The sequence below is a fragment of the Monodon monoceros genome, unplaced genomic scaffold, assembly GCF_005190385.1.
Source record: "Monodon monoceros isolate NGI ecotype Baffin Bay Population unplaced genomic scaffold, NGI_Narwhal_1 Super_Scaffold_3, whole genome shotgun sequence".
NCBI lineage: Eukaryota > Metazoa > Chordata > Mammalia > Artiodactyla > Monodontidae > Monodon > Monodon monoceros.
In genome coordinates, this window is record NW_021703780.1 from 12,878,325 (window position 1) to 12,905,935 (window position 27,611).

Below are 27,611 nucleotides of genomic sequence, written 5' to 3' on the forward strand. Positions count from 1 at the left end.
AACCCTTGGTAGATCTGATTGTCAGTTTCCTGAAGGGTTTTACACGCCTGCAGACTTCAGTCCTGAGGTCGTGGGTCACAACTGCTCAGAAGGTAAAAAATCAAAGACCAGAGTGGATTTGAAGTAAATGCTTCGGTGGGTCCAAAAGTCTCCCTCAGAGCTCAAGCCAGTCCCTAAAAAGTGGACGTCCTGTGTGAACTCTCCGAAAGGCTCCTAGAGCTCCGAGGGAGTTAAATCAGATGAGGGTTCATGTAGGTGAGGGGGAAAGAGCGAAGCTGGGAGGCAGTCCCCTCCCGTGGCCTTTGGACTAGCTGGCCACCTAGTTAGGCCAGAAAGAAAGCAACATTATTTCTAGGTTTATCTCGATTTTGACATAGCTATTATTATGAATAAAAAATTAAAAATTACAAAAAAGATCACGAGTCCATGGACGATTTACAGTCCCTTGAAGGCCAGCAGCAATCTTTCCACGGCCCTCAAGCTTCATTTTTTCTAAGTTTGAATGGAAAGTTGAAATTTTTTATGTCCATCAAATATGCTTTCATCACTAATGTGACATTCTCTTGCAGGCTGATAAAGAAAATTCCTATTTTACTTAAAAAAAAAAATAATTGCCTACATTCCAGCTCCAGATATACGAATTTCAGAAACTGAAAATGAGCAGAAAAGCCCTGAGGAGAGGCTGCTGCTATGGGCTGCTGTGAAGATCCATGTGAAGGAGCTTAGGAAAGCACCGGGCCTTTCTTCTGCTGAGTTCCTGGGGCAACCCAAACAGATGAAGTTTCCAATTATTTTGTAAGCCAGCTGCTCTGGCTTCTATGGGCACTAACAGCAAGTTCTAAAGGAATGCCAGGTCCAGTGGGTAGTTTTGAGAGGTAGGGCCATGTTGCTTTCATCCCTGAATCCCTCAGTGCCTTCATGCAATATATACATGAAGCTGTGTTTAATGTCACCTTTTCTCAGCCTGGCAAAATATTCAAAAATACGTTGATCTTAGGCTGAATATGAAACAGTTTACTAAAAGGAATTACATGGATTTTTTCTTGTTAAGAATCGCCAGGAGAGCACCTCAATACATAAGGCAACTGCTAACGGCTATAAAAGAGGAAATTGACAGTAACAAAATACTATTGCGGGACTTTAACACCTCACTTACACAAATGGACAGGTTATCCAAAATGAAAATAAATAAGGAAACAGAAGCTTTAAATGACACAACAGACCAGATAGATTTAATAGATATTTATAGGACATTCCATCCAAAACCAGCAGATTACACTTTCTTCTCAAGTGCACACAGAACATTCTCCAGGATAGATCACATCTTGGGTCACAAATCAAGCCTCAGTAAATTTAAGAAAATTGAAGTTATATCAAGTATCTTTTCTGACCACAACACTATGAGATTAGAAATAAATTACAGGGAAAAAAACGTAAAAATCACAAACACATGGAGGCTGAACAACACGTAACTAAATAAACAAGCGATCACTGAAGAAATCAAAGAGGAAATCAAAAAATACCTAGAGACAAATGACAATGAAAACACGATGATCCAAAACCTATGGGATACAGCAAAAGCAGTTCTAAGAGGGAAGTTTATAGCTATACAGCCTATCTCAAGAAACAAGAAAAATCTCAAATAAACAATCTAACCTTACACCTAAAGGAACTAGAGAAAGAACAACAAACAAACCCCGAAGTTAGCAAAAGGAAAGAAATCATAAAGATCAGAGCAGATATAAATGAAATACTAGCAAAGATCAATAAAACTAAAAGCTGGTTCTTTGAGAAGATAAACAAAATTGATAAACCATTACCAGACTCCTCAAGAGGGAGAGGACTCAAATCAATAAAATTAGAAATGAAAAAGGAGAAGTTACAACAGACACCACAGAAATACAAAGCATTCTAAGAGACTACTACAAGCAACTCTATGCCAATAAAATGGACAACGTGGAAGAAATGGACAAATTCTTAGAAAGGTATAACCTTCCAAGAATGAACCAGGAAGAAACAGAAAATATGAACAGACCAATCACAAGTAATGAAATTGAAACTGTGATTAAAAATCTTCCAACAAACAAAAGTCCACGACCAGATGGCTTCACAGGTGAATTCTATCAAACATTTAGAGAAGACCTAACACCCATCCTTCTCAAACTCTTCCAAAAAATTACAGAGGAAGGAACACTCCCAAACTCATTCTATGAGGCCACCATCACCCTGATACCAAAACCAGACAAAGATACTACAAAAAAAGAAAATTACAGGCCAATATCACTGATGAATATAGATGCAAAAATCGTCAACAAAATACTAGCAAACAGAATCCAACAACACATTAAAAGGATCATACACCACGATCAAGTGGGATTCATCCCAGGGATACAAGGATTCTTCAATATACGCAAATCAATCAATGTGATACACCATATTAACAAATTGAAGAATAAAAACCATATGATCATCTCTACAGATGCAGAAAAAGCTTTTGACAAAATTCAACACCCATTTATGATAAAAACTCTCCAGAAAGTGGGCACAGAGGGAACCTACCTCAACATAATAAAGGCCATATATGACAAACCCACAGCAAACATCATTCTCAATGGTGAAAAACTGAAAGCATTTCCTCTAAGATCAGGAACAAGACACGGATGTCCACTCTCACCACTATTATCCAACATAGTTTTGGAAGTCCTAGCTACGGCAATCAGAGAAGAAAAAGAAATAAAAAGAATACAAATTGGAAAAGAAGAAGTAAACCTGGCACTGTTTGCAGATGACATGATACTATACATAGAGAATCCTAAAAATGCCACCAGAAAACTACTAGAGCTAATCAATGAATCTGGTAAAGTTGCAGGATACAAAATTAATGCACAGAAATCTCTTGCATTCCTATACACTAATGATGAAAAATTTGAAACAGAAATTATGGAAACACTCCCATTTACCATTGCAACAAAAAGAATAAAATACCTAGGAATAAACCTACCTAGGGAAACAAAAGACCTGTATGCAGAAAACTATAAGACACTGATGAAAGAAATTAAAGATGATATCAACAGATGGAGAGATATACCATGTTCTTAGATTGGAAGAATCAATATTGTGAAAATGACTATACTACCCAAAGCAATCTAGAGATTCAATGCAATCCCTATCAAACTACCAATGGCATTTTTTACAGAACTAGAACAAATCATCTTAAAATTTGTATGGAGACACAAAAGACCCCGAATAGCCAAAGCAGTCTTGAGGGAAAAAAACGGAGCTGGAGGAATCAGACTCCCTGACTTCAGACTATACTACAAAGCTACAGTAATCAAGACAATATGGTACTGGCACAAAAACAGGAACATAGATCAATGGAACAAGATAGAAAGCCCAGAGATAAACCTATGGTCCATGCACCTATGGTCAACTAATCTATGACAAAGGAGACAAAGATATACAATGGAGAAAAGACAGTCTCTGCAATAAGTGGTGCTGGGAAAACTGGACAGCTACATGTAAACGAATGAAGTTAGAAAACTCCCTAACAGCATACACAAAAATAAACTCAAAATGGATTCGAAATCTAAATGTAAGACCAGACACTATAAAACTCTTAGAGGAAAACATAGGAAGAACACTCTTTGACATAAATCACAGCAAGATCTTTTTTGACCCACCTCCTAGAGTAATGGAAATAAAAACAAAAATAAACAGATGGGACCTAATGAAACTTCAAAGCTTTTGCACAGCAAAGGAAACCATAAACAAGACGAAAAGACAACCCTCAGAATGGGAGAAAATATTTGCAAATGAATCAATGGACAAAGGACTAATCTCCAAAATATATAAACAGCTCATGCAGCTCAATATTAAAGAAACAAACAACCCAATCCAAAAATGGGCAGAAGACCTAAACAGACATTTCTCCAAAGAAGACGTATAGATGGCCAAGAAGCACATGAAAAGCTACTCAACATCACTCATTATTAGAAAAATGCAAATCAAAACTACAATGAGGTATCACCTCACACCAGTTAGAATGGGCATCATCAGAAAAGCTACAAACAACAAATGCTGGAGAGGGTGTGGAGAAAAGGGAACCCTCTTGCACTGCTGGTAGGAATGTAAATTGATACAGCCACTATGGAGAACAGTATGGAGGTTGCTTAAAAAACTAAAAATAGAATTACCATATGATCCAGCAATCCCACTACTGGGCATATACCCAGAGAAAACCATAATTCAAAAAGACACATGCACCCCAATGTTCATTGCAGCACTATTTACAATAGCCAGGTCATGGAAGCAACCTAAATGCCCACTGACAGACGAATGGATAAAGAAGTTGTGGTACATACATACAACAGAATATTACTCAGCCATAAAAAGGAACGAAATTGAGTCATTTGTTGAGATGTGGATGCATCTAGAGCCTGTCATACAGAGTGAAGTAAGTCAGAAAGAGAAAAACAAATATCGTATATTAACGCATGTATGTGGAACCTAGAAAAATGGTACAGGTGAACCGGTTTGCAGGGCAGAAGTTGAGACACAGATGTAGAGAACAAATGTATGGACACCAAGGGGGGAAAACCACGGTGAGTTGGGATGGTGGTGTGCTGAATTGAGTGATTGGGACTGACATGTATACACTGATGTGTATAAAATTGATGACTAATAAGAACCTGCAGTATAAACAAACAAACAAAAAACTAATACTAAACTTTCTTTGGGTTATTTCTATGAAAATGTTAATATAAATGTTTCAGACATCACATGAAATTTCTAAAAATCTTATATGTTCTGGTATAATGTTGTAAGTCATAATTCTAGGTATTACTTTAAAATGTATATCTCAGAAGTAACTAAATTTCCTTGTCAATTGCATTATTATGAACTTTCATCAAATCTTTAACCGTGGTCATTTTTAAGTCTTTTGTCATTTACAGACAGTTCTGGGTGTACTCTGAGGCTTCTGCAAAAATGTTCCTATAAAAGGGTTTCACCTTCAAGGAATTCATGGAAAAGACTCTGACAAGTACAGGTTTCTGGTAACTGACTGTACTGCTGAACTGAATAAATAAGCATTTTCAGAACTCTAATGGAAAACTGATGAATTCATAAAAGTGCTAACAAAAAATCAAGATAAAAAAATTAATTACATGGGACTGAGTGAACTGATGAGGATGATTATAATTTTTGTGACTTTGTTTGAATAAAAAAAAAAATTAAAAAAAAAAAGAATCGCCTAGGAATTGGTGGACCTGACAAAGGTGAACATCAGAGTTTAAAGGTGCCAGTCACAGACATCCCTTGAAGGTGAGTTATTTCTCTGCCAGGTGACAGGCTAATGGCACACACTGACAGTCCAGTGCTTTGTCAGCTGAAAATGACCTGTACAAGGAAGCCAATGAAGGGCCTAAACGGAATGAAAGCCCTCTCAGGATGTCTAATCCCAAACTGGCCCCAGTTTATGGCATCTTCAAGAGGTAAGGTCCGTTTCCAAGGCGTTCTACCCTCAACCCTCTACCTATCTAAACTCAGGTTTTCCAGATCTCTCAGGACGGTTTGGGTCCAGAATCTATATTCCTTGGTAAGCTGAACCTTCTCAAGCCAATGTCAGGAGAATGAATGGGTTCAAAGGCAACCACATGACCTAGGGAGTTACCATAGTTGTAACTCCCAAAAGATAGACTGTTTCGCCATCAAGGAATTCCTTGAGGTGATGACAACAGGGCTGTCCCAGATGTGTTTATCTGTGATCATTCTCACGCTATCATTCCAGCATTATACCCCAATTTTTCAATACAATAATTTACGTTCTGAAAGGAAGTTACTTTTTAAATTTAAAGGGGGGGGGGGAGGAAATGCAAGTGTGCAAGCACAGCATCAGTGAATGACTGCTACAGCATCTACAACTAACATTCTTAAGGACACCAGACCAAGATTACCAAAAATGCTTTACATGTATGTGCTCAAGTATTTGACAGTTTGTTACTACGCAGCACACAAGAGGCAAACAATATAAACATTTTTGTCCCATAAAATTTTAGCTAACATCTTTCTCATTAGAAATTTAAAATGTGATGGAGAGGCCCTCATATTCAGAGCATTCTCCAAAGGATTCGTAATCTAAAGGTGACAGACAAATCCTTTATCAAAGTGACACCCTTTCTAAAGTAATGGAAAAACTAAAATGAATTAAGCACTAAATAACAATAGTGACATTGTGTGACTGCGCTGTTTTACATGTTAATTCATTCATCCTCACAATAACCCTATGAGTACCATCTTCACCATCGTTGTCCAGTCGTGGAAACTGAGGCAGAGAAACTTGCAGAAACACGTTTCTGCGAGTTTCTGGCGTTAGAGTCTATGCCCGCGGTTCCCAGAGTTTGCCGCACACAGGAATCACCTGGGGGCCTTTAAAACCCCATCGCCAGTCTGATGTAATTAGTATTGTTTGCGACCCAGGCATCAAGATGGTTAAAGGTTCCCAGGTGATTCTAAGCAAAGTTCGGGAACCGCTTGGTCCGTGTGCGCTTCACCACTAGGCATTAATAGTACTGCCATAGTTCTGTTGTTTCTGTGGCCCTAGAGTTTCTTCACTGAGGCGTTAAACCCAAGGCAAACGTAGAGAGAGAAAGCAAAAAGGAAAGAGGCACCAAGCCTTGGCAAAGGTTCAGCGAGCGAACCGAGCGCGAGGTTGGACAGGACGCGCGGCCGGGCCCCGGTGGGTGACGGTTGCCGCGCCCGCGACCTCCGGCCTGGGGAGGGGGCGGCGGTCCGGCTGCAGGCGGGGCCGCAGAAGCTCCGAGGCCCGAGAGGGCAGGGGTCTCGGCGGCGTGGGAGGGGGCTCAGGGTCACCGGCCCCCCGGGGCAGAGGAGCGGGGAGGCGCGCTCGCCTCTCACAAGACACACCCCTGGGCCGGCCAGGGCTGCCAGGAGGGGGTTGCACGATCCCCGGCGCGCCCGCAGCCTTCCCGACCCCCTTCCGGGCCCGGGGCGCGGGTCAGAGCCTGCCCGGTGGGACCTAAGTTACTTTGTGCGGCCGGACAGACGCCGGAAAGTTCGTTACTTTCCTCGATCTGGCTGGGATGGGAGGTGCGGGGCGGGGGAGGAGAGGGAGGGAGAGGGACCGGACCGGGGTGCGCGGAGGCCGCGTCCCAGTGCCCCCCGCTCCTCGGCCCGGCCCACGGGTTCCCTTTCCGTCCCCCACCGTGTACCTACCCGGAGGTGAAATCCTGCTGCACGCTCAGCAGCCGCTCGCGCAGGGTCTCCAGCATCATCGCCGCCGCCGCCCTCAGCCCCGCGTAGACACCGCGCCACACCTGTCACGGCGCGCCCGCACTCTCGCAGCCGGCCCCGCCCCCGGCCCGCTCTCGCCTCCGCGCCGCGGCCCCTTCCGCGTTCCCGCCCCCCCCCCCGCTCGCGCGCTCCCGCCCCGCCCCCGCCGCGCCCAGGCTCGCGCAGCCGCAGTGGGCCCCGCCGGGCTCGGGCGGCGGAAAAAGGGCGGTCCTTCTCTCCTAGTCGAGAAACTGAGTGGCTCGGATGCTTTTTCCTAGCCCAAAGCCAGGCCCTCTCCTTTTCCTCTTTAAAATTGAAGTGGCCCCGTGAAAGAATGCTTTAAAACCAGCGCTTCTTTGAGTGAGTGCAGCGTTTGTTTTCACAGTTTGGAAGAGAGATTGATCAATTTCTTACATAGCGTGCACCTCCCCTGTAGCAAACACTTTCGTGGACTCTGGTTCCAGGATCTGACCCCGCTGGCTTTGACCTTGGATGAGCAAATTAACCATTCTGAGCCTCGGTTTCTTCATTGATAAAGTGGCAAAAATCAACTGTTCCGACATCTTTACTTTCCATTCTCTTTTCAACCTACCCCATCAAGCTTTCGTGCCCTTCATAGCAAAGGAGGTGGCCTTTGTCGAGTCACCAGTGACCGCCATGTTGCCGATACCATTTGTTACTTACCTGCCCTGATTTTTTTCTCGACCTCTCGGTGGCTCTCAAGCAATTCCTTATCCCATTCTCAAGACACGTTCTTCTCTTTCTTTCAAGCACTCCATTCATGCACTCTCCCTTCCTGTCCACTCCTCCTCCTACTTCAGCAGCTGCTCCCAAGGCCACATTTGCAGGCTCCTGCTCTTCTCCATGTATGGCCCCCTCCTAGGTTATTCTATCCATTACGATGCTGTAAATTCTATCGAGGCACCGGTGACGCCCAAATCTCCATCTTCAGCCCTGTCCTCCCTCCCCCTCCTTCAATTCATACCAGTTGCTTACTCCAGCTGTATCCAACAGGCATCTCAAACCCAAAATACCAAAAATTGAAAATTTTATTGCAAACTCACTTTCGAACCTAATCCCAGTCTCTTCCATTTCAGTAAGTGGCACCACCATACACCAAGTTGCTCAAGTTAAGCCACCTGAAATTACCATTTTCTATTTTCCCCACCTGCTGAATATTAATTCATCAAGTCCAATCAACTCTATTTCTAAAGTATTGCTAGAACCTGCTGCTCTTTTCACTATAATCACCCTGGTCCAAGGCACCATCATCTTTCACCAGGAATACTGACAAGTCTCCTTATTCTACTCTTTTGCCATGCACACACCTGTAACTCATCCTTGATACAGCAGCCAAGAGAATTATCTAAAAGAGCAATCATATTGTGTTGCTTTCCTGCATTAAATCCTTCTGTGCCCTTAGGAAAAAAGTCAAACTCCTTACTCGGCTTATGAAGTCCTAAAATTTGAACGCTTCCTGACACTCTATCCAAAGTAAGTACTACTCACCTATCATTCCTTGACATTTAAGCCATAGTAACCTTTGGTATGTTGTGTGTTCCCTGAAAATCCTGGATTCATTTCCTTGAGGCCTGTTCACAACCTTTTCTCCAAATTGTCCTATGGCTGGCTCCTTTGTGGCATTCAGATCTCAGCTTAAACATCATCCTCTCAGGTAGATCTTCCCTGATCATTCCAGTTACTGGCCCAATCACTTCCTATACACTCTGTTTTTCAACTTAGTACATAACACTGTCTGATAATTTATTTAATAATTGTTTAAGAAAAAGTTGTTTATTTATTTGCTTACACATTTACTTTAAAACCAGCTCTGAGACTAGGCTGAGGTGGGCAAGGCATTCACCTCAGGTGTAAAACTTAAGGGGAAGCCAAAACCCTTAGTAATCAAGATGAATAATATTTTAATGCAATATTCAAAAAACTTTAAATTAATGAAAAATTTTGTGATGAACAAAATATCAAAATTTTAAGTTTTAAGACAGACAGGATCTGTCTTTATTTTAAAGACTGTGCCAGTGGTAAAGAATCCATCCTGCAATGCAAAGGACACAGGTTCGATCCCTGGTCAGGGAACTAAGATCCCACATGCTGAGGGACAACTAGCCCACGCGCCACAACTACTGAGCTTGTGTGCCTCAACTAGAGAGAGAAAACCCGCACGCCACATCTAGAGAGAAGCCCATGCGCTGCAGCGGAAGATCTCTTGTGCCACAACTAAAGACCCGACACAGCCAAAAATTAAAAAAAAAAGAAGACAGGATATGATAGGGCTGGGATTGAATGAGTCAAACGAGATGGGCTGTGTGAGGATAGGCTTTTCCTGGCAGAGCAGAAGTGACTATTCTGATTAGTGATCTAGGGCAGGGGTCCCCAACCCCCGGGCCTTGGACTGGTACCGGTCTGAGCCCTGTTAGGAACCAGGCCGCAAAGCAGGAGGTCAGCAGTAGGTGAGTTGCCCCCAGTCCATGGAAAAATTGTCTTCCACGAAACTGGTCCCTGGTGCCAAAAAACGTTGGGGATCACTGATCTAGGGAATAAGGAGCCTGGCCCCATCCTTTCTTCTTTCCCTTGGGTGCAAACATCCAGTAAAGAATAGCCATTCTACTCCATAAGGACAGGCTGCCAGGTGAGCAGGCTGCAGTGACCCAGTGCTTTCTGTGACTGGGTGGGCAAGTTTTAACCTGAGGTACAGTAATAGGAGTTCTGCTTGCCCATGAACATAAGTCATGTGCTTCATCACCCTTACCAGAAATGAAAGTGATGTTTTGGGTGCTTTATGCTGACTTTCTTATTTCTTAGTAGGTTGAGACAAGTTGGTTTAGAGGGGTGCTGTTTATTGGGTCTTTTTCCACCACCCGGAAACAGTACCTGGTACAGAGTAAGCGATCAAATGATCAGGTCTACAGAGACAGATCCCTCACTGTCTAGTAGATGTGGAAACCACATGTACTGAGAAGTAATAAATCTTTTTCATTGTATTCAATTGAAATAAACTCCTCTGCTCATATGTTTTCAATTTACTAAGTTTCATACATTCCAGTAAAGTACCAAATCAGATCAAAAAGTGTATGCCTGTCACTAGAAAATAGATTTACTTGTGCCCAATCATTTTTATCTTGACCATTTGCATTGTTTATTAGTCTATGGCATGTTTGTCCTTCGTTTTGAGGTGTTTTATGAACATTCTTAACCCCGTGTCTGATAAACCCCAAAACAGTAACAGTTTTAAAAGTGCTAATAAGAAGAGATAATTATAAGGAAACAAATTATAAAAATGAAAGTAAAGAGAGAGAAAATGACTACTGTTGCACCTGAGTTGTTTTGTATAAATGATTAAGGACCAAGAGTTGAAACATGCGACACGTTGTGTCAATTTAAGTAACAGTAATCGGCCAGAAACTAGGAAGACTGACGGGCAAAATGGAAAAAAAAAGTTTTGAACCAACATCAATAGTGGAGGCTACTGACCTAATCTTAATTCAGCAATTGGTTGAGAGTTGATTTGAGAACATAATAGCTAAGCAGGGAGAAGCCTGTGATGATAAAACATTTGGGGCAAAAGCACCAAAGCTGCTTAAGAAGCTCCCTCTGGTGGTGCTGCCCTGGAGCAGCCGCAGGAGCATTACCTGGGAGCTTGTTGCAAATGCGGAATCTCAGGCCCCACCCAGACCTACTGAATCAGAATCTGAATTTGAACAAGATCCCCAGGTGATTCATATTCATTTAACATGTGAGAAGCACTGCTCTAGGACACTTGCTAAGGAAAGGGGTTTCCTTGTCTCAGCGGATTTTTACAGTAGATAAGGTGATGAATGAGGATTTGGTGGAATTGGAACCAAAGAAAAGATGCTATAAAAGAAGAAGCCATAGGACCCAGATTTCATACCACTTTTTTGGCACAGATCTTTTAGAGTAATTGGAAAGGCACTACTGCCATTTGAGTTACAGGAATCTAACAGATTTGTAAAGGCATCTACGTGTTGTTATTAACTTATTTATAATTTAAAAAAACCAAGATTTTTGATATCTTTAAGAATTTAAAGATGCCAGAAGAAAGAAACCAATTAAAAGCTGTAAATGTTTCTTGTGAAACAATGAGTCCTTCTAAGAATAAAGTAAGCTAAATAAAACTGGAAGGTAACATCAGCATGGCGTTTTGAAAAGGAAAACAGACGGGAACCTGAGAGGTGGAGGAGGGGAATTCCAACACGCAGAGCAAAGATGAGAGCCCAGCTGAAGAAGAACACAGAAGAAGAGGGTATTGGGGGAGCAGGCTGAGGTGCGGTGGGAATCAAAGTCTGAAGACAGAAGCTAACAGACCAAGAAGGCAAGCAGTGTGTGGAGTGACACTCCCAGCAGTTGGGAAAGAATATTTTCAACATGAACCACATTGGAAGAACAGTGAGAGGCAGCTCAGCTGCACCTATTTGTTTTGAAATTTTATCACACTATAATAAAAGGTAATCAGGCACCTAACCTCGTCTTTTTGCTCAGATGGAGAAAAGAAAGGCACTACGCAGTGCATTAGAGGAGGAAACCTCTTTTATTTTTCGTTAATCTATGTACGGATCTATATGATCTATGAAATATTCATAAATAACCAAGTGACTCCATTCATTAAAATGTAGGGACCCTACATGAATAGAGGAGACCACAAATAAATGGTTTTCCCTGGAGAAAGTATATCTCAGAAATTACACCTTCTGAACCATTATAGAATAGAAATCTCTTCAAGTGGGAGAATTTAACTCAAATGGAAACTTTTTAATAAGAATTACAAAAAGATGATTGAGACAATTATTATCTATAGTTAAGTATCAGCTTAATATAGGTGGGGGGAGTCCTAATAATTGAAAAGGATTGAGGAGAAGGGCAAATGTAAGGTCCCAGTGCCCTGAGAGTTCCTCTCCGTCCGCAGGAGTTGCCCATGTCAGTGGAAACTGATACTGAGAAACTGATTCTAGGAAGAAACTAGACAGAGTCCTTTAAATGCAGTTTAGTGGATGGTTCTCAACCCTGGTTGCACTTTAGAATCACTTGGAGAGCATTTAAAAAATACCAATACCTGGGCCCAATCTCTGGAGATTAAATCTCAGGTTTAACTGGTCTGAGGCCACACCTCCGCAGCCACACTGTTTCAAAAGTTTCCCAGCTGATTCTAATGTACAGTTGGGCCGGGAACAACTGAGCTTAGCTTTCAACCTGAGCTGCCTGCAGGGAAAGGAAGCAGAAACTCTGGCTAGAGCAGTGACTGTGACCTTAGAGTCCACCAGACCTCTCCCTGACTTCAGGATTCCAGGCTGAAGCTGGTCCCCACTCTCCCAGCTCCTTCAAACAGGCACCAGCCCCATCACTTAGTTTGTAACATTTGGTACGTGGGCCTGAGCCCCTGCAGCCTCTGCCCAAACGGCGCTGGCTGACGCTGGAGGCAGTGGTGTGAAGGGGAGGAGAGAGCAAGCGAATCTGGGCGCCGCACTGGGGAGGCCAGGCTCTGTCTGGCGTGCTCAGGCCACCCCCAAGGCATGCGGTCTTTCTGTAAGGATGCTACACAGCGAACGGAGGGAACCCCAGGAGCTGGCTGTGTCTTGAGACCTGGCCTGGTGGAACTGGAAGCTTCTTGTTGCCTTTCAGGAAACAACAAACGTTCAAGTGCCCTGAGCAGCTCTCAGTAGCTGTCATTTCAAGGAAAAAAAATGTCCCTTGTCCCCTCTCCTGGTGACTCTTCCAGTCCCATTTATCTCTCTGTCTCTGACTCCCTCTGCTTTCATTTGTCACTCCTTCTAAGCTCTGCTCCACCATATGCCGCCTGCTGCCTGCTGACTTCAGCTTAACGCCCTCTCTCCATGCCTTTTGGCTACTGCCATTGCTGCCAACTCTGCCCCTCCCTGAGTGACCAGAAGAAGGCTCTAAATGCTTTCTCCAGTCCTTCATTTAACAGAAAATGCCTCACATAAGCAAAGCTCTTGCACGAGACCACCTCATGCTATACATGTCTGCTTGTAGGCCAAGTACCAGTCCCCAGCCCAATCTACTGTGACCCAGGTTGCAGGGTCAAGCAACACAAAACATGCGCAAGAACTGCTTTGGGGAGGGCTTCCCTGGTGGCGCAGTGGTTGAGAGTCTGCCTGCCGGTGCGGTGGACACGGGTTCGTGCCCCGGTCCAGGAGGGTCCCACATGCCGCGGAGCGGCTGGGCCCGTGGGTCATGGCCGCTGAGCCTGCGCGTCCGGAGCCTGTGCTCCGCAACGGGAGAGGCCACAGCAGTGAGAGGCCCGCGTACCGCAAAAAATAAAAAAATTTAAAAAAAAGAACTGCTTTCGGCCTTTTATTCCCCTAGAAGGGGATTATGAGGGGCTATTTCTTAGACCCATGCAAGGGGGAAATAAGCCTCTAATAGCTAAATTACAGAAAAAGTACCCAGTGTACCTGGTAATGTTTTTGCTTATGTTGCTTCAATTCGAGGTTTATATATAATAAGTGGTAAGTTTCCAAACATTGCCTTTATGATGTGCCGAGAATCTCGACAAGGGGAGGGGGAGAAAGAAAGTAGTTCTCATGTACAAAAACACTGGCTTCCTCTGCTTTAACTAGTGTATTGTCTCTGTTTATTCACAGAAATGCAAGTGAACAGATGTATTTGTTGTCTTAATAAACCATTGTATATACCAATGGAAAGCTCGTGGCATACGATGAATGGTTTGTTTCCTCCATTATTGGAATTCTGTTCCTGAAGTGAGTCTAACTGCTGTGCTTAACGCCATCCTAATTAGCCACCACTCATTACCTGGTGGTACCCAGCCAGGGAACACGGCACCGAGAGAGAATGAGCTCATCGATGGAAGACTTTTTGTGAAACTTCAACTTTTTAAAATAGTGGAAATGTCACAGGAGGAAAAGTACCCCAAACAGGAGCCCCATTCTTCCTCTCCTGGAGGCTACAGTGACGAGGAAACACTGGGCTCTTAGGCTGACAGTAAGATCGGTCTGGGGGATCCAGGAGTGCCATCCATCTACCGATTCCCCACTGCTTCCTAACGTGCCCCCCTCAGTCCTGCAAGGCTGAGTCCTCGTGGTTTTCTGCAACATTATCTACTCAATGAGAACGACTGCTGAGGCCCTGCCTATGCCCGGCGCTCTACCAGATGCCAATCACATACTAACGTACTGACTTTATCTTTCTGTAATGACAATGATGGCTATTACCTACTGAGAGCTCACCTAGGCAGGATTCTAAGCACTTTACACATATTATTTTGCCCATTTTGCAGATGAGGAAATGAAGGACAATAAGGCACCTACAAACCCGTGAAGAGTTTCTAATCTAGGTGAGGCGATTAGCGTTTTACCTGTGGTGATGACAGCCCAGACGAAGGGTGACTCACCTTGACTTTGCTTTGGAAGAAAGAGTCATGAAAGGGGGCCTGGTGTTGAGCGCCCCTGAGAAATTTAAATTCAGGTGCGTCAGCACAAACTCCGGGAAGGTGCATGTGATTGGTTGGTGAAGCTTGGCATCTGGCCCAGCCTTCCCGGGCAGCTCTTGGCAAATGGCGCCAGGTTACATGGCGGTTACAGCCCCCCGTCAGGGGGCTGAGCCCAGCTGGCCCGATCTGTGACACTTCCTCCCTCACAGACTGGCAAGACCCTAGAGGGAGAGAATAGAGAAGACAGAGAGCCCACTGGTGTTAGGACCAGAGCAGGGGAGGGGTGGACCCTGCCCATGCCAGGCACCCTTGCCCTCTGCCCTCTGGAAGGGAGTGGGAGAGGGTTACACAGCCCCTGCCTGGGATCCCACTGTAGAGACTCAGGGTCAGAGAGAAGGAGACTCCCCTAAATGGGAACAAAAGGCTTCCCAGGGTAAATGTGAATCAGAGACCTGGGAGGGTGGGTGTTGAGCCCCAACTCTGGGGGTGAAGGAGGAGAGGAGGAAGGCCCAGGCTGGGGAATCTGTCCTCCCTATTGGCCAAACCGACACACCCTGCTTCTGCCGTTTGTCACACACAGTGGGTCACCCCAGGTCATTACCAGCTTCACTTCCTCAAACTCACAGAACTAAGGCACTGCCCATCTGACTGCAGGAGGACAGCCAGCGTTCTGAGTCCCCTCCATGGCACGGGAATCTGAGCAGGGCACACAGAGCCCACCAGTGTTCACTGGTATAAACAGCCTCTCCAAAGCCCCATCTAACTTTTACCTGTTTCACACTCTCTGAGAAAGGATTTTCAGGAGGAGCTGGGCATGCTTCACAAGGGTCTGTATCATTTTACCCGGGTTCAGATGGTGGAGACAGCATGTCATCTTGGAGCAGGTCTTCTAGAAGAATCATTTGCATGGCCTTTTATGTAGACCAATGCAAACAGGCATAGCTTGTTCCAGAGGAAGGGTGTAATACATTTTGGTAGATAGATCTTAAAGGTTGTGGTGAAGAGGTTCACAAATTTGCATAAAATCTATGGTGCCTCTGAAAGGGCAGATATAGTAGAGCCCCTAACTCCTTCCCTTTCAAAGTCATCCGACATTATAAAACATCTCAGGTGGGTCAGGGTATCTCACTGAGGTCAGATAACAGAAAGACTTCAGACTAGAGACAGCCCAGGGGAAATCATCTTGGTGGAAAGGGAATGGGGGAGGTTGGAGAAGAGAGGTTTGTGCTGGTCACCTGGGCCCACGGCACAGCCTGAATTCTATCCAAAAAGGGCTACTTTGGGCACAGTGGAGATTGTGTGTGTGTGTGTGTGTGTGTGTGTGTGTGTGTGTAAACAGAGACCTGAGTCACGTAGATGATCTCGCTGGGAGCCCAGATGCCTTTAGCAAGGAACAACCAATACCTAGTAAGTAGCGGTTATCCTCTAGCCTCATGGGGGTAAAGCTGAATTTTGACTCCAGCCAAGATAAAGCAAATCTGGCTCCTTGAACTAAGATGATCTCTGAGTTTGGGGATTTATTATGAGGGGAGGGTCCCTACGGAGAGAAGAAGAACCATTCAAGTGATATATGAGTTGGAGGCTGACTTGAATAATAATTTTACCCCAAGCTGGTGAAGCAGAATATCCTGGCATCTTGGAGGGGTAGCAAGTCAGAAATGCGTTACTGTCCCCACCCCTTGTTTGTGCTCCTGTGGGGTACAGTCTGGGAAACATGGGTCACACTGACTATTTTCTCTTTTTGAAGTGCCTTGTCTACCCTTGGGGGAACATAAACCATCCTGTCTTCATCTTTTAATACAGAGCATTGTCACTAAGTGTTTGCAATACCTTATTGCATCTTCACAATTGCAGCCCTAAATCAAATCAGATCTGGGAGCTTGTCCTACAGGCCAAATGGGATTCAGCCACGGATCAGATCCAGCCTTCAAACTGGACCTCTTTTTTTCTCTTCACTGTCATTTCTTTATGTTCTACTTACATTTTACCCAAACCTGATGATGTGTTTTGAGTGGGGAGAGAGTTTCCATTAATCCCCTATTTCACCATCACTAAATTTAACCTCCGATGTAAAGTCTCAAGTTCTTTGCCCTAAAAATAGCTCAGGGCTGAAATGAGAGCACAGGTGAGGATCAGTGTCAGCTGTGGTGTCTTCAGAAACCCACTGATGTTAAAGGCCAATAAAGTCCCCTTGTCCTACCCTGGCTTGGCCTTTGCATCCACCCTGTGAGGGGCAGGATCCAGACACATCACCACTCTTCCCAATCAGAATTTACACACATTAGTGAACACTAGAGAGCACAGTCTCAGTGGGGCACTACTCACCCTCTCAAATGTTTTGGAAAACTGGCCAATTTTCCCTTGGAATTTTGACCTTATACAAATTTTTTTGAAAAAGAAAACAAATATTAATGATAGGCTTCCTGTCAATAAACTCAGTACAATGTGCCTTATCAACTTTTAGTAAAAATGTTAAACTACAATGGTTTATGCTAAATATATCCTGTTGAAATGAAACCTTACGTTCCAGCAATCAAAATAACATGTCAGTCTTTTGTTCATTTCTCACAAAACTGAAATTTCCAGGATTCTTAAACTACACACACACACACACACACACACACACACACATCATTTAAAGAAACTGAGAAACGAGGGGGTTGCAGTAGAATTCCCTGCACTGGCATTCAGTAGACCTTCTAATGTAGATTTAATGTATTTGGGGGGAACACAATTCAGTCCATAACACCAGGAAAAGACTGGGGATCCCTGCCATAGAAAAAAAAAAGATCTAGAACATATACTTGACTTCTATATTTCCATGGACTTAAGGAAGGTAAAAAATTGTCTCAATGGAATAATTACATGTACACACACACATAGAATAGGTCATCTTCAAACATTTTTCACATATACCATAGTAATTTTGATAGGAATAGTAATGCTACACAATAGTAATAGTAATGCTATCCAATTCCTTGCATTTTTTGATATTTATTTAATTAATTCATTCGTTTATTTGGTTGTGCCAGGTCTTAGTTGTGGCCGGCAGGCTCGTTAGTTGCAGCTCGCCGGCTCCTTACTTGTGGCATGCATGTGGGATCTAGTTCCCTGACCAGGGATCGAACCCAGGCTCCCTGCATTGGGAGTGTGGAGTCTTAACCACTGTGTCGCCAGGGAAGTCCCCAATTCCTTGTATTTTTAAGACTGTCACCTAAAAGTTTTGATCATAAGTTTTAAGTTATTGCAAAAGATCAAATGTCAAGGGGGAGTCTGGATTTTGTTTTTAAACTTACTACCCATTGATATTTTAGTTCTATGTCCTCTATTTTGCCCAGCAGTAAAATTAAGTAATTCATTTCTAGATGGCACATTAAAGGCACAGCTCTTGGTCATGACTTTAGTCTAAGTGTTCATTTGACACATAGATGACTCTGGAGAACTCTACTATTAGTTGCCAATTTGTCAACAGTCAACAACAAACAACCTAAATCATCTACTGTTCTCCTGATCTAAGTCACTGTTATGCCAGACGGTGACCCCATGGCACCTTGTTCTCTCAGCCTGGAGGCTGGCATTTGGGAAGCTACAATGCGTCTTCACAGCAGTAGTGTTTTGGAGTTCTGAGCTAGGATGACGTGTAGAGATGAGCTGATACTACTGCTGCTGCACCTTGGGTTAACACATGCCAGCTGCCAAAAACAGCTCTTCATGTTTATTTTAAAAATCTACAGTGTTTGCCAATACAAAAACTTGAGGTACAGAAAGATGAATGTCATAAACTGGAACTTTTAAAATTCTCACTCTGCAAAACTGGAGTAATTTTTGGCTGAATTTCCAAGAGCCACGTCAATGTTCTGACTGTTCTTAGTGGACCTCATGATTAGTCATGTGGATGGTTTAAGGTCAAAATATATCAGGCCGTGTTCTCACCTTTTATAGTTTTTAAAAATTGATAGAACAATAAGATAAATTAACTGAAGGGGACATACAGTTTCAATTTTTTACATTATAAAGTTGTCATAGGTGTGGCTTTCTTGAAACTTTCATCACACACACACACACACACACACACACACACACACACACACACACAAACAGACACACACAAATCCAGTCCAGCTTAAAAGCTCCATCCTTGGCTCCTTCCCTCCCGAGGTGCAGGCCTGGCCTAGGCTCATTGGACCCTCCACAGAGAGGAAGATGGACAGACAGATAAGGGCTGGCCTGTGCTTTCACTTTTCTTCTTCCTCCCCCTTCCGCTTTTAGGTTCTCCTTGGTCAGGCAGGGAGCCGGCAGATGAACTACAGGAAAGGGGAAGGATGTTCTATTTACCAGGGCATGGATACAATCCTCCCCAGAGGCCCTGAGGTCCCCCTCCCACCCCCTGCCCCCCGGCAGTGCCCTGACCTGGGCAATCCGACTCCTCTCTTTCCCACTTAGCCTCTGGTTACCCAGCAGAAAGCCCTCTGATGGGAACCCCTCAGAGGAGCTCCCCACATCTCTCATGGCCCCGCAGGAGACTGTAAGGTACCCTTGAGTTTATTAAGCCCTTGTTTCTCTGTACTCCACAGAGGCAGGGTATTTGAGCCAGTTAGTTAATCAGCCAGGCTAAATAGACTCCAGGCAGACATGATAAAAGCCACTGCATTATTAAGGGCTTAACCAAATTACATTCGCTAGAGATGAATGTTCACTTGATGACGGAACTCCCCAGGCCAGATCGCTCAGAATAAATCCCACCAACAAAATCACAGAGTATAAACAATGCGTTACAGACAACGCTGCAGTTGAAAAAGCCACGCTCCTAAGGTTTACATCAGTGTTTAGAAACCCAAGATGGATCTTCCCCCTAACCACAAAGTTACAAATGGTGGTTTGGTCGATAGGCCTGTTCTAAGGAAGCTGGTTTAACCCCTAAGGCGGCCGAATGACAATCGGAGCCTGAGTTCTGGGTCTGGAGTGGGGAACCACGGCCTCTGTGTTCAGGAGGGGAAAGAGCGCTCTTCCCCTTTCTTGGGTCCAAGGCCAGTCCTCACGGTCCTCCTCCACCTCGGAGCTCCCCTTTTCCTGGCATCTGAACTTCCACTTGCCCTGAGCCCTTGCACTTGACCTGGGTCAGCCTGACTCATCTAGTGCACCCAGATCCCCAACCTCCTCCTCCACCACTTTACTCAACCCTCCCTGAGATGAACAAGAAAACAAACAATTAATTCATTCAAACTAACATTTGATTTTCTAGCGCTCCATCCTTTCTGTAAGAGTTTAGGCCTTTGGAAAAGGATGCTCTGTGTTTGGACTAACATTTGATTTTCTAGTGCTCTGTCCTTTCTGTGAGCGTTTAGGCCTTTGGAAAAGGATGCTCTGTGTTTGGGATCTCACCTGGCTGCAGGAGTCTGGAGGATCAAACAGGGTACAAGATAATAATAGATTTATTATTCTCAAATGTTGTCTCAGACTGTAATTATCCCTCTTTCTCAACTGCCTTTTAGCCTCTTGGGGCAGAACAAGCCACTTCTAGCAGCACAGCAGCACGTTACTGCCCACCTCCACACCCTGCCCTCCATCCACCTGCCTGACTATTCTAAGGCAAGACCCCTCATTTTGCTACTGGTATTATTGTTCTTGTGTGTCAATACTGACTTTTATAGTAGATATGTGTTGTCTTGGGGCAAAACCACTCATATGGAAGGACCACCTCTCTCCCATTGGATATATCCAAATGGGATATATTTAAATGGTGGTCATCCTTTTTCTGGCCAATGGCTGGGCAAACTACCCCTGCGAGGATAATTGCTGTCATTCTCCTTGAACTTAGTGATGAAAAGACTAAAAATGGTTGGACGGATTCATCCTTTCTAGGGAAGATGTCCAGACAAGACCATTTAGTAATCCCTGCTACTGAGGCCTTCTGGAGGTGCCTGGGGCAGTCTGTTCTGAATCTGCCCTATATCCTGCTGAAAGAATCCCTTTTGTTCAAGTTGGCCAGAGTTGGTTTCAGTTGCTCGAAACAAACAACCCTGACTGACACAGCTCTCCTCGGCCTCTCATGCTCTATCTGCACCATGAACTTGGGACAAGGTCTCAAAAGAATGACATACTTCTTATTCCACTGAGGTACCTCACTCCTACCCCAAATCTTATCCTAATACCCCACCCCATGGCCAAACCTCGTAAGTCTTTGGACCCCTTTGGTGCTTCTGTTGTTTGATTTCTGGAGGTTTGCTGGAAGGCCAGGGAAGCCTGGTCTGCCTCCTCCCTGTGAACGGTGAGGAGGGTCTTCCCTTGCCTCTCACCCACCTTGGAAACCAGTCCCCCCACATTCTGTTCACTCCTAGCCAGCCATGCTTCCCAGAATTACTTAGCAGATTTTATTGCGTTTGTCTGCAAAGCTTTGGTTATACTTGTTCACCCAAAAGAATATGTTATTGGCTGAATTCCTGCCAGTATAATAAAATGAATTTTAAAAGTTTAGGGCAAGTTGGGTGCTGCTTTGCATTCATTTCCCAATGAAGCCAAAGACAAAAGGATTTGGAGATGCCACAAATCCAAATAAGTGCAAGTTTCATCCATCCATAAACATGCTTGCCAGTAACCTGCCATTTATTCACTATATTCACATTACAAATTACACTACCTATACTTTTTGAAGCTACTGTCAACTGTCTAGAATTCCTGGGTGAGCTTAAGGTGTTTCCTTACCAGAGTGTCTTGTAGAGTCAAATTCAGGCAGTCTGATTTTAGGGCTGCACTGTCTCTCCAAGAGTGAAGGGATTGGGTGTTTTAATACTGAACTTTGTCGGCTTAATGTAGGAGGCTGCCAGTGTGACCCAAATTCTCTATTCTTTAGCAAAAGTAACTATAAAGTGTAACAAAATATTTCTACATTTCCAAACTGAGGAAAAAATGTTTCTGGGTAAGTTGAGTGGGCTATGTGATAGACAGTCTCCAAAGACAGCCCCCCAATCAACTGTGCATCCCAGTTTTCATGCCCTCGTGTAGTTTCCTCCACTTGAATCTGAGCTGGCTTTAAGACTTGCTTCTTTTAACTTGCAAACTTGGTGCCTGTGTAAATTCTGAGGCTACTTCATAAGGAGCCTTGTAGCTTCTACCTGGGACTCTTGAAATGCTCACTCTGAGGGAGCCAGACACAATGTAAGTAGTCTGACCCCCTTGCGATGGCCATGCTGGGAGGAAGCCCAAGTCAGTCACATAGAGGGACCATACGGACAAACAGACAGACACCTGGCCAGCCTTTGGCTCTTCCACTCTTCCCAGCCGAGATATTGGAGTGTCTACTTGAGTTTTCAGACAACTCCAGGCCTAGGTGACATCTGAATGTAGTCACGTGAGAGGCCCCAAGTGCTAACTGGCCAGGTGAGCTCAGCCAGCCACAGAGCCATGAGGGAGAAGAGTAACTGTAGTTTTAAGCTCCTTAGTTTTGGCATAGTACGATGTTATGCGGCAGGAGATATCTGGAACAGATGCTGAACGGAAGAGAAAATATTGAGATCATACTTTGTACCAGACCCTGTGCTACTTGCTTCACATAAATCATGGGGTGAAAATTATCAACATGGAATGTTGGCCAATTTCTTCCACATCACTCTCCCATATCGACAAGGAAAAAGCCCGTAATTTCCAGCTTCATTTAAACCACCTTATCAACCAAACTTATCTCCCAAAACAAACCACTGGGCTTTCTTCTTCAGAATGGTTTCTATATACTTGTGATGCAGAATGGCCAGAGAAACACAGAGTTGGAGAGACTGGAGTTAAAAAGAAAGGGCTTTTCAGAAGAAGTTAAGTCATCTTTGTAATAAAGTCTGGGAAAGAGATGAATTGGATAGGTGGGAGGTGAAGTGGGAGTGATAGAAAAAGCAAGGAGGGGTAGAGAATGTTCTTTGGTGGTAAATGAGGAACTCCAGGCACTGAGGACACAAGTGAATTAGGTAGAAGAATCAAGCAGCTATGAGAAATACTGCAATCGGTTATGATTGGATTCTCTTCAATGCTAAGAAACTTGAATAAAATTGGAATTGCTTTTCCATGATATTTAGCCTGTAAATCCTGTTTCCTCTGGAACTGAACCACATGGGTTATGGCTTCAATTATGGCTACATGTATCATCTATTTAATTCTTTCAAGACTCTCATGAGGTGTGTATTATTGTCCTTGTTTTATAGATTTAGAAACTAAGGCTCAGAGAGGTTATGTGACTTGTTTAAGGTGATATGGTAGTAAGCAGTAAGGCCAATTTTTAAATCCAGCCCCGCTGACTCCAAAGCCCATGAATTTCCACCTCACCATTCTGGGTCAGCTCCCTAGCACTGTAACTTCTCTTCATAGCACTGTCCTTTCTTCTGCTCCTGAAGTACTTTATTGCACGTCATGGCAGCGTCACTGGGGATCCTGAGAGGGCTATGAAAGTGGGGAAGACAAGGCAGTAAATATTTGTACATGTAAGGTTAGCTATTTTAAAAATCAGAGGCAGTCTATACTTCACTGTATCTTGTTAATGTACCACAACCTGAGTTTCTTAACAGTTTCTAAAAGCACGTTTTAAAAAATGGCACACATGAGTGTCAGATAATGTAATTTCTTAAAACTTGGTTATGTGTCCTTTATCATTTCAATTCTGTTGTGATCTATCGAGCTTTAAAGCAACTAGTTTGACAGAACCTACATAGAAGATAACATTCAAAGGCTATCTTGGAACGATACCTTTTAATAATAAAGGATGCTTCTGTGTATTATAAAGCCAGGTACAAAATACCTGACAAGAAAAGGAGATTGGGTTCTGATTCTTTCTCTCTCTTTTTGATGCCAGCAGTTGCTTGCTAACCTTTCCTGATCAGCTTTTTATCTATATTCCTTTTAAAAAGGGAACAAAACCATTTAGCATTCTCCTGGCACATTTGTGTCATAATGCAGGTATGCTTTGGGGAGAGAAATGAGAGAAGTTAGTCTGTTAGATGATTCAAAACATTCACCCTGAAATTCCATGACCAAAAAAAAAAGAAAAAAGACGATGTTGCTTCCAAGTGATATTATGAATTTCCTGTTTAAAATGTAAAATTATGAAATCTGGAACGTACTCTTTAAACAGGAGCACATATATAAAAGCATATCCTGATCATACATAAACATATTGCCTGGTGTGTCGTGACATTCACCTTTTGGCAGTTTTCACCTCCAGCAGAGCAGAGGCTTGGGGAAAGCAGGGAATTTCAAACCAGCCAATCTGACAACGTAACAGTCTTGACTTTCTAATTAAAGATCTGGCAGGAATGCTAAAATAAGAATTGGCAGTTATCTATGAATTTTAACACTTCGTATTTTCTCATGCCTGTTTCTAAAATTTCCTGACAGATGTCAGTATTAAAAAAAAAAGTAAGAGAGGTGGGACAGACGGGGTGGGATAAGCATGGGCTTGGCTTGACCTGGGTTTAAACCCTGGATCTATCATTTGCTAGGTGAGTGAGGTTGGGAAATTTCCTTAATGTCTCTGAGATTCTGTTTCCCTGCCTGTAAAATGGAGGTAATAACACCAACAGCAGGTGCTGTTGTGAGGGTTCAAATGACACAATGGATGACAGTCTGTGTCCAGCCCCGCGACATACATAGCAGGAGGACAAGAAGCCACGAGTTTCCTTCCTCATAACTTCAGAGGTGGAAAAGAAGATAGGGTAGCAATTCCATCCTGCAGTCTTAAGGAACATATCTATGCTTATTACTTTCTTAGATTTACTAGCAAATGATCATCTTCAAGTGCACAAAAGGGCACTAGGCTTGGAGCCACAGGCCAGCATTTAATTTCAGGGTCCAGCTGGGACTCCTTGACTTTTCTAGATGTCAGTCATCACCGGACAGAAAATACAAATGGCAACATTCAGCTCCAAACCACTTGTAGGGTTGCTGTAAATATTAATAAGCGATCAATTACCTTTACATGCTTTGGAGAATTGTTCTGCACAATAAAAAAAATTATCATTATGTACACAGAGAAAAAGGTTTATCTGTAAAGTGCGAAAGTTCTTATGAAACAGTCCACTGAAGCCTGAAATATTGTTACAGTAGTACTGGGACAGGAGGGAAGGGGGCAGGACACAACCTTTAAAAGAATGACAGAGCTGTTGAGGATACGATATAAACTGGTTAGAACCAACTTGGCCCAAGATAGTGGAAGATTTGACTTAGGTAGACCTTGAGCCTCATTATACACTGGTTATAATGCATTAGTTAAAGGACACACCCACAGGTGCCGGGACAGTTCTGAGGCTGACCATAAAAGGCCAAAAAGTGGGCGGTGGCCCAATTCCTGGAAATCCCTGCCCCTTCCCCCAAACAGTTGGAATAATCCACCCACTCCTTAGCCTATGAAATTACCTAGCCCTTGAAAACTAACCGCCCCATATCTCGGGGCTGCTCTCACCTTCTGAGATGGACCACATTCTGTCTGTGGAATGTGTTTCCCTAAATAAACTTGCTTTCACTTTACTATGGCTCACTCTCGAAGTCCTTCCTGCGCGAAGCCAAGGACCCTCACTTGGCGGCCCCGGCCCAGGGACTCACCCGAGACCAGGGACATGACTATCCTCTCGCGCCCCATTTTCCTGCAACAGTATTGTCCAGTGACATTTGACACAGGGCCACGGGCTTCTAAGAAAACAGTTATATTAGAAAGAGGAAATGATTTCAAAGCGAGTGTACACTATGTGGTGGTTGTACTGTTTGCTGTTGGGCATCAGTTTCTTTCGCTCATTGAAACTACTAAGCGTTCTGAGGCTTATTCTCTGCTTTTACCACGGGACAACATGAAAGACGGCTTTAATTCTTCTTGCCCATTTAGGACAATTTTCAACATTTTCATAGAGTCGTGTTGCTATGTTACAGCCGACCTGCTCTGTGGTTCAGTCTTAGCGGCAGCAGGGTGGGAAGGCCTGGAGGCAAGCAGATTTGAATTCCCAACAGCATCCATTGCCTATGAGCTGTGTGGTCTCAGGCAAGTCACTGAGCCACTCTGAGCCTGTTTCATCAACTGCAAAATGGAGATAATAGTACAACGTCTTGCACGAGTTTTGCAAAATTAAAGTTTTAGATACATAAAGATATAAAATACAGTGCTTGACATATAATGGGTCCTCATAAATGTTTAGGGGTATACAGAACAGTCACTCATAAATTTGTTCAGGAAGTTAAAAAAATCAAAAGATAACTTATGCTAATGTTAACCCACCCACATTATGGATGATTAGTTTGGACTCAGGATTAGATTTCAAACATCTTTTAAAACATATGCAGAGCAGATAAATTAATATTCACATGCCTTGAGAATCTTAAATTTTCTATTTCCTGACTTCTGGTATAAAATTTGTAATGCAGTTTAAGTTTTTTGTAAGCTCCCTTTTCTTTTCCTTTTGTTTACCTTTAATGAACAAATAAACCCACAGCATTTTCAACCATATTGGTAATTAAAGCTGCAGGGGGAGTTATTTTATTTTATTTATTTATTTTACTTATTTATTTTATTCATTCAATAAAAATTTATTTTATTTTATTTTATTTATATATATTTATTTTAGTTATTCATTTTATTCATTCAACAAAAATGAAACATTAACTCTAGTTATCAAAGGGAAGCCAGAATCTAGGAGACGAGATGGTGAAGCTTCCAGCAGTCACTTGGGCTACTGATGCTGCTGGGGTGTTACTACATGGTTATTTTGTGGGCATTCAACCAAAAAACCAAAAACCAAAAAACCAAACCCAAAAAAACTGATGGCCTAGCTAGCTCACCCATTTGCTAAATCAAAATTGGAGAAATTATCTAGGGCATTCAGCTGTTCTCTGGAGAACATACTGTTTCTTAATTACCTAACTAGAAAACTCATGTGCCTCTGGAGAATGCTTAGGAAACATTACAGAGAGTTCACGCAAACTGCAGCCTCTCGTGGCAAAGGCCCCAGCGTGTATCTCCCACATGAAATTAGTTCTCGGGTCCTGACGTAGCCATTTCTCCCTTCCCAGTGTCTCCTCCCTCCTGTCCCTTTCTACTAGCACTAATCTAGGGACCTTCCCACCTGGCCTGCGCGCCTCCAATCTCTCCCCACTTTCGTCTGTCGTATACTCTGCTGACAGCCATCTTCGTAGAGCACAGGTCTAAACAGCCAGTCTCTTGCTCACTCTCAGTGGCCCCACACATCCTACCCAAGGTCCAGACTCCTTCAAACATTTAAGGCCTTCCATAATTTGACCTCACTTTACGTTGAAACTTCACCTCCTAGGTTTCTGTTATCACAGCCCCAATTCCTTAACCTCATACATTCATTTAATAAACATTTAAAAAGTGCTGCAGGGCTTCCCTGGTGGCGCAGTGGTTGAGAGTCCGCCTGCCGATGCAGGGGACACGGGTTCGTGCCTCGGTCCGGGAGGATCCCACATGCCGCGGAGCGGCTGGGTCCGTGAGCCATGGCCGCTGAGCCTGCGTGTCTGGAGCCTGTGCTCCGCAACGGGAGAGGCCACAGCAGTGAGAGGCCCACATACCGCCAAAAAAAAAAAAAAAAAAAAAAAAAGTGCTGCAGAATCAAGCACTGGATGGAGAAGCAAGACACAGCCTCTGCTTCCAGGGAGCTCAGAGTCTGGAGATGGGTTAAACATTTACAAAAAGTTACTGAATAATGTGCTGTTATATTTATTTACTAGATACCCAATGAATATTTCACAAGTACCTATGATGTGCCAGGAATGTTCAAGGCATACGGTGGCCGGAGTGTCTAACGTTTCCCAGAGTCAGCAAAAGCTTCAAAGAGGAAGAGGCATTAACTGAATCTTGAGAGGATCAGATGGCCTCCAAGTGGGGAATTTCAAGCAAGGACAA

General features: G+C 43.6%; 1 protein-coding gene across 3 annotated transcripts in view; it reads right to left on the reverse strand.

Annotated features, from left to right (window-relative positions):
- Positions 1–27,611, reverse strand: part of DTNBP1 (dystrobrevin binding protein 1) — a 180,056-nt gene that overhangs the window by 114,295 nt on the left and 38,150 nt on the right. The window contains exon 1 of one of the 3 annotated variants that reach the window (XM_029242952.1): positions 7,234–7,399. The exons of 1 other annotated variant lie outside the window; for it this stretch is intronic. In XM_029242952.1, coding sequence (XP_029098785.1) covers positions 7,234–7,292 — 59 coding nt within the window. In that variant the 5' untranslated portion in view covers positions 7,293–7,399. Of the gene's footprint in view, positions 1–7,233; positions 7,430–27,611 lie in introns of those variants that run through there. One more of the 3 variants, XM_029242950.1, reaches the window with a different exon arrangement.